Here is a 14562-nt window from a genome sequence, read left to right as displayed (position 1 = left end):
GAACATACGCCCAGAATTGTGACAAGTAAGTTCCAAATCGTATTAATCAACAAAGTTTCAACCGTTAAATCTTTTCCATCCAACACGGTTTTATCCGACTTGGTATTTAGTATCCGCAATCAGCGAATGAATTATTGCATCATGTGTGTTGCGCTAGAAGGTGTCTAAAATGGGAAAGAAGTTCCTGCAACATTACACTGACAACTGCTGGGTTAGGGGTGAGCGGGAGGTGACTGTTACCTGGAATACGGTAATTATGGAGTCAACCTATATGGCTTGAAGGCCTTGCAACTGGGGTCTTTCAGATCTGTCACTAAAGGTTTTCAAGGGTGACTGATAATGAAGGAGGATCTAGTCATTGTTGATTTATCCTGTAGCACTGGCTTGCGTTCCCTCCCGGGTTTAGATGGTGATGGGTAACTCGGTGCCGCCGTTATGACGAGTAAGTATATTGGCCGTACGAAATGACCTTTTTTATCAGTCCGAACCACGATTACTCGAGAGACAATATTTCCAATAGCACTGCCTCCACGACGCTATGAATTACTCATGCATCCTGTCCCGAATGTGTCGTTGCCACGGCCGTCCAATATTCTAATGCACAGATTAAATACCGGCATTGCATAATAATCAACGAGTTATAATTTCTTGTCAGTGACGGACAATGTAGCCTCATAAACATCGCGGTAGTTCTAGCGATTCATCAACGAACATTGACATTCCTGATAAAATCTGCAGCGTCACAATGGAAAGCTGTGTCCCAACGCAATTACAAGAATATGTTGAAAAGTCATATGTAGTCACTCTGTTTCGTAGGCATAGCATCACGTGTGGCCTGTACAACCAGTCTGGGTCCTTTTTAGATCCGACCGTTCAGTTACAACTATCTTCTTTGACATGGATGGGTAGATGGGCACATCGGTCTAACCCTTAAGGGTGCAAACTATATAAGTATATAAAAAGGATTATACATTACTGTCCTGACTGATTGCTGAATAAAACTAACATAAGTAGATATTCTCAGCCGGTGGGACAATCTATCTCGAAACCATATATATATATATATATATATATATATATATATATATATATATATATATATATATATATATATATATATATATATATATGCAATAAACTGACAACAAACAGTGCAAAACTAGTATCTAACTAGCCTATGCGATTTCGACTCTCAATGAGTCTTTTTCAAAGGCAAATGCAAAACCTAGACAAGACAAACAAATGAAACACAAATACCGTTGTGTCTGCAGAAAGTTGAAATAAACTAGTTGAAACATAATACATTTTAAGGTTTAATTCCTTTAGAAAAAGACATATATATATATATATATATATATATATATATATATATATATATATATATATATATATATAAGCGGGATGGGTGGGAGAGAAAACCTTCATTTTGACACGCAATTATTGTCACTGATAAATTAGTCAGAACATCTATCTTAAGACTCAACATTGAAAGGGGAAATAGTCCATTGATATAAAGATGTCTTTTCTAATACAGGAAATAAGAATTAGTTAAAATGGTTTAGAATGGGTTCCAATTTTCAATTCAGACCTAGATGATTTCCGAAAATGTTAAAAGATGAAGCTACTACATTCTTCAACACCAAAGTCGGATTTTAATCATATGTACCCTTTGAGCGACATTTAGGATTTACGAACTCTGCAAGGTCTGACACCGGTTTGAGCAGGAAAGGGAGGCGAGAGCGGCTCGCAGAAAAAAATTATCGTTGGCGCGTTAATGACATTGATGCCGTTGACTTCATCTTTATTATAGCTGTCCTTTGGAATGGGAGCTTACAATACTTGCTTTCTGCCTTTATTGCTACCCACATTTATGTGGGACTTGAGACAGCCTTTCCAGCCTACGAACTGCCTGGGGTTGCTAGTACGTTTATTAGCCGGAACCCTCCTGCTAAAAACCAACGGCACAACAAAGTCCGTGTGTAGTGGAAGCTAAGCTGAATATTGTCTTAGACCACACATCTAGGGCTTTAAAGATTCACATCTCTGATGACGGTTTTTGGCTACTCATGGATGAAGTTTCAAAATATCAGATGAAAACTGAAATTCGATCACATGCCCCAAAGCACACCCTGCTATGAAAATCGATGAAAAGCCGCTAATCATTATAATTCAAGGAGGTTTGTACTGCTTCCATCAAAAAGTGGAAAGAAGACCCGCAGTAGAAATCCGTACATTCAGTATATACTGCCTTCATAAATAATTCCAAGCGCATGTCTCCACGGATATCAGCATATCTCTCTGCTAGGCGGCTGGCTTGGCGTGTCCTTGGGAAGGGCACTTAACTACTTTTCCTCGGCATGATAGTGTGAACAATATATTAATGTTAAAGTTTAATGCAACAAAGCCAAAACTACTAGTATATATATCACTTCTTTTGCAAAATCTGCTTAGTCCTCCGTAGCAGTGTCTGGCGTTCTGTCAAAAGCATTCGTAATATGAACTAAATGTACTTTCTCGCTCCCCATTAACGTGGCAGCTTTCTCTGATTGTGACTAATTCGTTCAAACATGGCCGATTACTATAAACTTTACAGTCTAAGTGTACGTCCACAAAAATAAGTATAAACTAAGTATAATGTCTTTTAAAATCAACGGCCTGACAAACACTAACAGGTTAAAAACAGCTAGCATATAAGAGGAAAGTCCTTTTTTATTTACCGGTGTTACTTGTTATTCGAGCTGTTACGGAGTACAGAGTCCGCTTTGTAGGAGCAGTATAACTTTTTTTCTTTCTTTTTGTCTTAACTGGGAGCAGAAATATAAAGGTAGTTTTCCCTACCCCATCCACATACCCAGCTGCAAAGCACCTGTATTTTTTTGTTTAAATATACGGAAAAGCCTCCAAAGGGGCTAGTGCCCTCCTTACGTTATCTACGTGCAGAAACTGTTGACGAAGGTGGGTACACAGCATAATTCGCAGAAAGTTGCAGAATAAAGAAAGGTACACATATACGCAAACGCAAACGCGCGCGCTTAGGAATCAGAATTAGTTCTTCTTTCTAATATAGTCGTGAATGTGCTCGTAGGAAGAAACACATTGACATTGTCTTAGAGAGTCATTAGACACATTTGTCAGCATCATTGGGTTGCACTCTAATTTTTACAAACATTTGCATATTCTACAACATTTAAAAGTGAGATGTTAAGGGGTAAAAGGGTACTTTCGACAGTATGACAGGTGAAATGCGCTCAGTTAGATGCTTTGCCGATTTTCAAGTCAATATGTAAAAAAATGCCTGAACCTATGAGAGCTTAAATTTTCTTGATTAAACCCTGCACTGACATGCCTTCAAACCATTTAATCTAAATCAATAGAGTGTAATCATTTACAGAAACGACATTGTAATCAAATCTTTACTACACGCTTCAAACTTTATGTACTCTTTTTCTGCATATTGTATAATGCGTACTCTGCAGAAATGGGTATTATTTGCATAACCGCAATAAGTAGAAATTGTTATTATTTGCATATCCGCAGTAAGTACAAATGGGTATTATTTAAATATCTAAAGTAAGTGCAGATGGGTATTATTTGCATATTCGCAGTAAGTAAAAATGTGTATTATTTCCATATCCGCAATAAGTAGAAATGGGTATTATTTGCATATTAGCAGTAAGTAGAAACAGGTATTATTTGCAAATCAGCAGTAAATAGAAATGGGTATTAGTTGCATATCAGCAGTAAGTAAAAATAGGTACATATCCACATTCAGTAGAAATGGGTAATATTCACATATCTGCATGTGGTATTGTTTACATATCAGATGTCACTAGAAATGGGTACTATCAGCAGTAGAAATTATATATCAGCACTCATTCTCAATGGGTATTAGTTACATAGTAGCACTCAGTAGAAATGTGTGGGATTGTGATTTAGACCTTAACGTAGGTTTAACATTTTTTTTCTCAGTCCTGTCGTTACGATTTCTGCAGTGTGGCAGTTTATGGTGATGTCTAGCACTGGGGCATCATGCCGCAGACATGTAGCATCATGTAACACCCAGTCACATTATCCTGACACAAGGCCGACCAGTCCTATCACTATCTCCTAATGCTGAGCGCCTAACGAGGCAGCTGTTAGTACCATGTTTTAATTAGTCTTCGGCATGACTCGGTCGAAGTGGGTATTATTTACATATTAGATGTCAGTAGAAATGGGTATTATTTACATATCAGATGTCAGTAGAAATGGGTATTATTTACATATCAGATGTCAGTAGAAATGGGTATTATATACATATCAGATGTCAGTAGAAATAAGTATTATTTACATATCAGATGTCAGTAGAAATGGGAATTATTATTTACATATCAGATGTCAGTAGAAATGGGTATTATTATTTACATATCAGATATCAGCAGAAATGAGTATTATTTACATATCAGATATCAGTAGAAATGGGTACTATTTACATATCAGATGTCAGTAGAAACGGATATTATTTACATATATGATGTCAGTAGAAATGGGTATTATTTGCATATAAGATATCAGTAGAAATAAGTATCATTTACCTATCAGATGTCAGTAGAAATGGGTATTATTTACATATAAGATGTCAGTAGAAATGGGTATTATTATTTACATATCATATGTCAGTAGAAATGGGTATTATTATTTACATATCAGATGTCAGTAGAAATGGGTATTATTTACATATGTCAGTAGAAATGGGTAATATTTTACATATCAGATGTCAGTTGAAATGTGTATTATTTGCATATCAGATGTCAGTAGAAATGGGTATTATTATTTCATATCAGATGTCGGTATAAATGAGTAATATTTACATATAAGGTTTCAGTAGAAATGGGTATTATTTACATCTCAGATGTCAGTAGAAATGGGGATTATTTATATATCAGATGTCAGTAGAAATGGGGATTATTTACATATCATATGTCAGTAGAAATGGGTAGCATTATTTACATATCAGTTGCCAGTAGAAATGGGTATTATTTACATATCAGACGTCAGTAGAAATGATTATTTTTACATATCAGATATCAGTAGAAATGGGTATAATTTACATATCAGATGTCAGTAGAAATAAGTATTATTTACATATCAGATGTCAGTAGAAATGGGAATTATTATTTACATATCAGATGTCAGTAGAAATGGGTATTATTATTTACATATCAGATGTCAGCAGAAATGAGTATTATTTACATATCAGATATCAGTAGAAATGGGTATTATTTACATATCAGATGTCAGTAGAAACTGGTATTATTTACATATATGATGTCAGTAGAAACGGGTATTATTTACATATAAGATGTCAGTGAAAATCGGTATTATTTGCATATCAGATGTCAGTAGAAATAAGTATTATTTACATATCAGATGTCAGTAGAAATGGGTATTATTTACACATAAGATGTCAGTAGAAATGGGTATTAATTTTTACATATCAGATATCAGTAGAAATGGGTATTATTTACATATCAGATGTCAGTAGAAATGGGTATTATTTACATATCAGATACCAGTAGAAATGAGTATTATTTACATATCAGATGTCAGTAGATATGGGTATTATTATTTACATATGAAATGTCAGTAGAAATGGGTATTATTTACATATCAGATGTTAGTAGAAATGGGTATTATATTTTACATATAAAATGTCAGTAGAAATGGGAATATTTTACATATCAGATGTCAGTAGAAATGGGTATTATTTACATATCAGATGTCAGTAGAAATGGGTATTATTTACATATAAGATGTCAGTGGAAATGGATAGTATTTACATATAAGCATAAAAGGGCTATAATGAAAGTCTGAGTTTAATAAATCCGGGAAAAAAGAAAATGAACTAATTAGATGTACATTACTTGTGTACAATATATTGTTATTCGTATTGATAATTATCAAGGCTTTAGGAAAAACACCAGAAAAAGTTACTAAGAATGTTCAATTGATAATGTGGCATTTCGATTTAAATCACCACACATACAGCGAGTTCACCTTTTTTGTTTTCCAGCCTATCCTATCAATTATTTTTCTCCTGATGTAAAATGTAAAGAAATTTATTTCTATCACAGAATATGAACCAACTAGCTAGGTCAAATATGTTCACCGGATGTCAGTTACACAGAAGACACACACACACACACACACACACACGCACACACACACACACACACACACATATATATATATATATATATATATATATATATATATATATATATATATATATATATATATATATATATATATATAGCAAGAGAGAGAGAGGAGAGAAAAAAATAGAAACAAGAATGTAAGCATAATGAATGGTACACAATGCAAAATTATCACTCCAATTCAAATCGTATTTCTTGTTAAATTTAAGTTACTAACTTTATACGTTTTCAACTATGTAATGCGACAAGAATGACAGACTGTATCTACATTCGCATCACATTTTCTGGTTAATTAACTGCGACCTAAAATGAAATATGTATCGTAGTGATAAATGAAGCTTTACCATATTTGTGGAAATGGGACAGTCTGAGACAATCCATGCTATAGGATATGACAGACCAAGACACTGCTGTAGGATATGACAGACTGAGACAATGCTGTGGGATATGATGGACTGAGACAATGCTGAGGGATATGACAGACTGAGATAATGCTGCCGGATATGAGAGACTGAGACAATGCTGAGGGATATGACAGACTGAGACAATGCTGTTGGATATGACAGACTGAGACAATGCTGAGGGATATGACAGACTCAGACAATGCTGTTGGATATGACAGAATCTAGCAGCTACTGGTTATGATCTACACACAAAGTATGTCATATTAAGTATCTAAATATCATATCATCCATGTCCTTACGTGTTCGTTATGATATGGCTTCAAAATAATTATATGCTATCTGTGGCACGATTTCGTGTTACTTAATGTGGTATTTGTGACATGGTTTCATTATATTCTATGTATTATCCGTGACATGACGTAATATTACTTGGTGTGTTTTATAAGCTGTGGTTTCAAAATACTTTGTTATCAGTGAAATGGCTTCATAGTACTGTAAGTGTTATCTGTGACATGGCTTCATAGTGATCTGGTTTATCTGTGACATGACCTCATATTACTTTATATATCTGTGACATGAATTCAAACTATTTTATGTGTTATCTATGAAATGGCTTCATAGTAGTTTATGACTTATGCGTCACATGGATTCATCCTAATAGTGTGTTGACCATGGCATGACTTCATAGTACTTCATGCGTTTTATATGACATGACTTCATATTACTTGATGTGCTATCTGTGACATGAATTCATATTACTTTATATGTTGTCTCTAACATGAATTCATAAAATGAATGTTGTTATATGTGACAAGCCTTTGTATTGCTTTATGTGTTATCTATAACAGGGTATTATTGTCCCTTTAGGGGTTCATGATTTCGAATGGGAGCATGGTATATTTAAAACTCTCATCAAAAATCTTTCAGAAGAAGTGAATAATTTCTCTCTAGAAATCAGCTTAAAATACAATAATTGGACAATTGGTTGGTCTTACTAATCGGATAATAATTGGCGGAGAAGGGGTGTTGGTGGCTTTCCTTGCGACATTAAATAATTACTGATCTTGACCGGTCGCATGTTGTGTCAGTGGACGAAGTCACAGGAATTGGCCGTTCGTGATCTCCTATCTGAATACCATTGTTCCTGGAATGCCAGTTCAAAGTCTGGAATGCAACACAGTATCGCCAATTTCTCTTCAGCTTGTGACAGTTTTGGTGGCACGGTCAGTGTCAAGAAGACAGAGGTGATGCGCCAACCTGCACCAGGAAAGCCTTACGTACAGCCCACCATCACTGCACATGGCCAAACCTTCGTGGCAGTACACAAGCTCACCTATCTCGATGACAAAACCAATGCCAGAATTGCTCACACAAGTGTGGCAATTGGCAAGTTACATGGAAATGTGTGAAGCACAGACGTGTCAGTCTGCCAATAAAACTTAAGGTCTGTAAAACCATTGTGTTGCAGATTCTTGCGAAACCTAGACGGTGAACAGACTCCATGCCACGAAGCTGAACAATTATAACATGGGGATGCCTGAGGAAACTGATGTGGATAAGATGGCAGAACATGGTCCCATATACTGAGATTCTCAGACAAGCAGCCATTCAAACTATCCAAACTCTGCTGTTGATATTACAGGCTGAGATGGGCAGGGCACGTCACCAGGATGTCAGAAGAGCGATTATCAAACCAAATATACGGCGACATAAAAAGGATAAAAGGCGATCACAGAGTGGTCAGAAGAAATTCTTAAAAGAACCTCTCAAATCATCTTAGACACACTTCAACATTGACCTTTAGTCTTGGGAAGATCTCACGCAGGATGGTTCCACCTGGTGGAGTCTCATCCACGTAGCAACATATTTTGAACGGAGGAAAACCACAAAGGCAGTACCGAAGCGCGAGCAGCATAAATATTATTAAAGCAACACATGTTTCAACTGATGAAGCAAACCTAGTGACATCTCCTGTCAAATGTGCCAAAGACAGCTCAGAACATACATTGACCTGATCAGCCACTCACGTATTCAACAGAAACCAAACCAGTCAAACCCAAATGAAGAACAACAGAGAATAACAATGGTCATTTGAAAAATCGGGTAGGATATGTATGTATGTATATTTAGAAGGGTAACAAACTTTCCATCTAAGGTATATTGTTAATGCCTATAGAAATAACAAAAGGGAAACTGTATATATAATGCAAACCAGTGCCTGTAATAATACAGATAAACAACTGGGCCTTGTTTCTTCTACGTAACATTTCTCTGAGAATTCCGAACATAATAGTTATTTTCACAACGTAGTTTGTTACACATGTAATTCTATCATCATAGTAGACATAACATAAATAATTCTTTTTATAATAACAGGCGTTGAGATGCTAACTTTATTGTGTTGAAAATTCCATGTGGAAAGACAACAATATTCACCTAAGGAAACTTACGATGGTTAGTTATATCTTTCTGCCTAGATGGTGTTCACACAGTTATGCACAAACAGCTGATGAAATTTTCTTTATTGATCACATTTTAGTCGATGGAAAACGGCGTCTAAAGAAACATTTTGCAGCGATTCACTGATGGGAAGAAGAGCATGAAATATATCTTTTATGTCACATTTATCGATGCTATCACGATTACTCTTCGTATTATTATGCATAGTTTTTTACTATTTTATTATTTTGCATAGTTTTTTTACTATTTTCTTAACCGCTCCGGTGGCCAGGTGGGTAGAACGTCAGCCTCGGATGCGGGAGGTCGTGGGTTCGATCCCTGGCCGAGTCATACCAAAGGCTTACAAAAATGTTACTAACAGTTGCCTCGCTTGGCGCTCAGCATTAATAGTTTAGTATTAGGAATGGTCGGCCTGGTGTCAGGATAATGTGACTGGGTGTTAAATGATGCTACATCTAAAATTACATCACTATAAACTGCGATACTACTGACATCGTAGAGATGTGACTGAAAAATTGTTACAGTTACGTTAAAAGTCCAAATCACACACACACACACACACACACACACACACACTATTTTCTTCCATTCACCTGATATATGTTAATTTCACATCATGTATAACAATAATACCTTACTGAGCCGTATTAACATGCACACAAACCTACCTGGACTATGAACACTTAACGCAGGAATTAAATATTGAGAATTTACTCGTTGAAAGGTTATGAATACAATGTGTAGCAACTGCACGATACATCATTGGTAATAATAATGACAGGGTTTATATCATACTGTGTCGTATGCCCTTCACAGACAGTAAAAGAGATCACTGTACCATATGACTTTTTAGGCTTTGTTCTCCTTTCTGCGTGTGACGTCATTTTTGTCTAAAATTACAATTGGAAATCAAACATCCAGAGGCCCATTGGTTTACATTTTTCAGTGTTTTCTTTAAAAAGTGTTCTTTATTTAAGTGGACCAGGGCATAATTATAAGAGTTGCATTCTTTACGTAAAACTTAGGGCAAGTCAGAGGGCGACCGTTTAATTTCCTACTAATGAGGAAAGACCGGTGTTTTTGATGCATAATAACACATTGCATATTAGCGAGGAATATACGGATTTTAATGCATAATTTGGCTTATGAATAAAAGCTACAGGTGAATTGTATCAGTACTCGCGAGAATACAGTAACAAACGTGGATATACAAATAGAAAGAAGGGTTTAAAAATGTTGATGGGAACGGAACTGTTATCCGATTCCTCGTGTGAAGTGCATGCTATTTAAGTTGAACGTTCGGTTCAAGCATCTATGTGAATTCAAAGACACATTTATATTTTCATTTAATTCTCTTTAATTTGTTTTTTAATTTCTTCTTTTAGATAGTGGGGCTGAAGGAGCCAGACTTGTACTTCATAATATCACGCGTTACTATGACAACATATACATATGTGAGGCTTCAAATAGTGTTGCAACTAATCGTAGGGAGATCCGAGTCCATGTCAAGTGTAATTATCTTTTTATCCTTCCTTGCCAAGAACTCTCTCTCTCTCTCTCCTTTAAAGGTGTATCTAAAAAGGCATTTTAATAACATTATTTGGATACTTCTCTCTCTCTCTCTCTCTCTCTCTCTCTCTCTCCTTTAAATGTGTATCTAAAAAGGCATTTCAATAGCATTATTTGGATACTTCTCTCTCTCTCTTTCTCTCTTCTTTATAGGTGTATGTAAAAAGGCATTTTAATAACATTATTTGGATACTTCTCTCTCTCTCTCTCTTTAAAGATGTATCTAAAAAGGCATTTAAATAGCATTATTTGGATACTTCTCTCTCTCTCTCTCTCTCTCTCTTTAAAGATGTATCTAAAAAGGCATTTTAATAGCATTATTTGGATACTTCTCTCTCTCTCTCTCTCTCTCTTTAAAGATGTATCTAAAAAGGCATTTTAATAGCATTATTTGGATACTTCTCTCTCTCTTTCTCTCTTCTTTAAAGGTGTATGTAAAAGGCATTTTAATAACATTATTTGGATACTTCTCTCTCTCTCTCTCATGATGCATCTAAAAGGCATTTTAATAGCATTATGTGGATACTTCTCTCTCTCTCTCTCTCTCTTTAAAGATATATCTAAAAAGGCATTTTAATAGTATTATTTGGATACTTCTCTCTCTCTCTTTCTCTCTTCTTTAAAGGTGTATGTAAAAAGGCATTTTAATAACATTAATTGGATACTTCTCTCTCTCTCTCTCTCCTTTAAATGTGTATCTAAAAAGGCATTTTAATAGCATTATTTGGATACTTCTCTCTCTTTCTCTCTTCTTTTTAGGTGTATGTAAAAAGGCATTTTAATAACATTATTTGGATACTTCTCTCTCTCTCTCTCTTTAAAGATGTATCTAAAAAGGCATTTAAATAGCATTATTTGGATACTTCTCTCTCTCTCTCTCTCTCTCTCTCTTTAAAGATGTATCTAAAAAGGCATTTTAATAGCATTATTTGGATACTTCTCTCTCTCTCTCTCTTTAAAGATGTATCTAAAAAGGCATTTTAATAGCATTATTTGGATACTTCTCTCTCTCTTTCTCTCTTCTTTAAAGGTGTATGTAAAAGGCATTTTAATAACATTATTTGGATACTTCTCTCTCTCTCTCTCTCTAATGATGTATCTAAAAGGCATTTTAATAGCATTATGTGGATACTTCTCTCTCTCTCTCTCTCTTTAAAGATGTATCTAAAAAGGCATTTTAATAGTATTATTTGGATACTTCTCTCTCTCTCTTTCTCTCTTCTTTAAAGGTGTATGTAAAAAGGCATTTTAATAACATTAATTGGATACTTCTCTCTCTCTCTCTCTCTCTCTCTTTAAAGATGTATCTAAAAAGGCATTTTAATAGCATTATTTGGATACTTCTCTTCTCTCTCTCTCTCTTTCTCTCTCTCTCTTTAAAGATGTATCTAAAAAGGCATTTAAATAGTATTATTTGGATACTTCTCTCTCTCTCTCTCTCTCTTCTTTAAAGGTGTATGTAAAAAGGCATTTTAATAGCATTATTTGGATACTTCTCTCTCTCTCATTCTCTCTTCTTTAAAGGTGTATGTAAAAATGCATTTTAATACCATTATTTGGATACTTCTCTTTCTCTCTCTTTCTCTCTCTCTCTCTCTCTCTAAAGGTGTATCTAAAAGGCATTTTAATAACATTATTTGAATATTTCTGTCTCTTTCTCTCTCTCTCTCTCTCTCTCTCTCTCTCTCTCTCTTCTTTAAAAGTGTATCTAAAAGGCATTTTAATAGCATTATTTGGATATTTCTTTCTCTTTCTCTCTCTCTCTCTTCTTTAAATGTTTGTCTATAAAGACAATTTAATAGCATTATTTAGATACTTGAAAATATCAAAATGGAATATTTGGTGTCAAATGAGGGATTGTCTCTGAAGAATAAAAAATTCTTTCAATTATTTGTGAAGCATATATTGTTCAGTTTTACGTATTCATTCATGCTTGCGAGACTTCTGTTCACATCTTTTGACTCATTTATGTCCCTACAACATGTGTATGTGTCAATATGGGTTTATTTGTGTGATCGGATTAATCAAGTACAGTTCACACGAGTACATCTGGAATATAGATTTTTTACTATCGAAAGGGTTAATCACTTAGTAGCTTACCAACTTTGTACGATGACATAGAACCAGCTTTACCAGATAGAATTACTATTAATAATGTCCAACAAGATCATCCGTTTTGCGCCTAAATTATTTGCTACAATTTCGAACTGTTTATGTTTCTTAATAAGTTGGACCGGACGTTAAAGTTTTCCAAGAAACAATAACCACCACAGGGGAGCAGGAATTGAATTTGCACTGCGCGGTAGAGGCATATCCTATGGAAGGGGAATTGGAATGGATGTTTGAAAATAACGGAGAGGAAATCCGTGCCGGCCGGAAGTATGATATTATCCGGGATAGAGAGTTGGTGAAAGACTTCAATACTCAGTTTCTGTCCATGGTCATCCGGAAAGGTCATCTAGGAGTCGGGGACTACGGCAGATATGTCTGTAGAACCAAGAACTTCGCTAGAGGATACAGCGAGAAGACGGTCGTTATACAAAGTAAGCAGAACGTTTATTATAATACCACAGTTACAAAAAATAAATTAGAACTTATTATTCTCCTTTTATTAGGGCATTTTCCCAAAATAAACCCATAATTTGATTTAGCGAGTCCATAGGTTTAATTTTATTTATATTTTAGTTTGCTCCGTGCTCATGTTCGTTTTGTTTTGCGTCTCATTTTCTTAATTTCTTCTTCCTTGTCTGCTCCATCTAGAATGTTACTTTGTCATTTGTTCGTTGCATAATATTTTCTTGCATTTTGTTTCGATGTTGTAAAGTATCGCTAGGAGCGCCTCTTGCGATTAGACTTGCATTAGTAATTTCTGTGAAGGAGAGGACCCTAGACAAATTGCGAAAACATTTAGTCCATTTGGGGGTAATACAGTTTAAGAAACAAGTTCCAAAAATAATGTTAAAGAAGCGTCACTGTTTTTTTTAATACACATGTGTTAACTGTTTTTGAACAAGTCTAGATTAGAAACATTAAAACTAAGCAAAATGAATTTTTTCGCGCTTTATTTTAACTCGGATTAAAGCTGCAACCTCACATTTATGGAATGGTTTGAATGAATATATGCCCAATACACTAATACAGTTTTTGCATTGACCTTCCCCTAATTGCCACTCTTTCAGAACCAAAAGAAGACCAGAACAATGTGGATGACATCACATGACTTTGACGTTTGAAATCAATACTTTATACGTCGACTTCTGATTGCTAATATTCATAACGAGGACGAGTATTTATTGTTGTACTTGTGTTTTGTCACGAGCCGCATGAATATTTTCAGATATGATATATTGTGTAACTCTTGAATAATTTTACCACATGCTAGTATACTTTGTATTTTGAATTGCTACGACATTGAAATATGTTAATTGTCAAGTGTATTAAACACTCAGCTAATTTTATTTTGTCATTTGCTGTTCCCAAATAATATACATTGTACTTTAAGTTTACATTGCCAAATACCATTAGAGTTGATCGTATAGAACAGTCTGTTAAGAGGGAAATATTTCAAATAAATCTTTACAACGACCGAGTTTCTTTTGCTAGTGTTGCTTAATACTTCTTTTACCTGCTCTAAAATCAGTGTCCATTTAAAGAACACTTACCCATAAAAGACACTTGCAATAAAATCAACTCAGAATGATACCGCTATTTACCTGTTTTGTTCAAAATGTCATTAGTATTGTATAGGGACCCTATTCGTTTCGCATAAAGTTGTATGTTTACCTGCAAATTTGTTTTCATATAATTTTTCTTTTTTATTATTCGATAGCTTCAATTATTCGCCTTGCTTTGGGATTTTACTAATATTGTCCATATTAGTAATTTATGAATGGAGACTTCATTAATTATTTTCTCACCCATGCGACAGAGAA

General features: G+C 34.8%; 1 protein-coding gene across 1 annotated transcript in view; it reads left to right on the top strand.

The window, feature by feature from the left end:
• Positions 1-14332, top strand: part of LOC149801403 (neurotrimin-like) — a 36200-nt gene extending 21868 nt beyond the window's left edge. The window contains exons 7-9 of the mRNA XM_089955469.1: positions 10447-10572; positions 12859-13173; positions 13810-14332. Coding sequence (XP_089811595.1) covers positions 10447-10572; positions 12859-13173; positions 13810-13850 — 482 coding nt within the window. The 3' untranslated portion in view covers positions 13851-14332. The remainder of the gene's footprint in view (positions 1-10446; positions 10573-12858; positions 13174-13809) is intronic.
• The last annotated feature ends 230 nt before the right edge of the window (positions 14333-14562 follow it).

Source organism: Sinohyriopsis cumingii, chromosome 4, assembly GCF_028554795.1.
Source record: "Sinohyriopsis cumingii isolate HCF-2022 chromosome 4, ASM2855479v2, whole genome shotgun sequence".
NCBI lineage: Eukaryota > Metazoa > Mollusca > Bivalvia > Unionida > Unionidae > Sinohyriopsis > Sinohyriopsis cumingii.
Note: the sequence above shows the minus strand (reverse complement) of the source record. Positions and strands in the feature narration are given on the sequence as shown.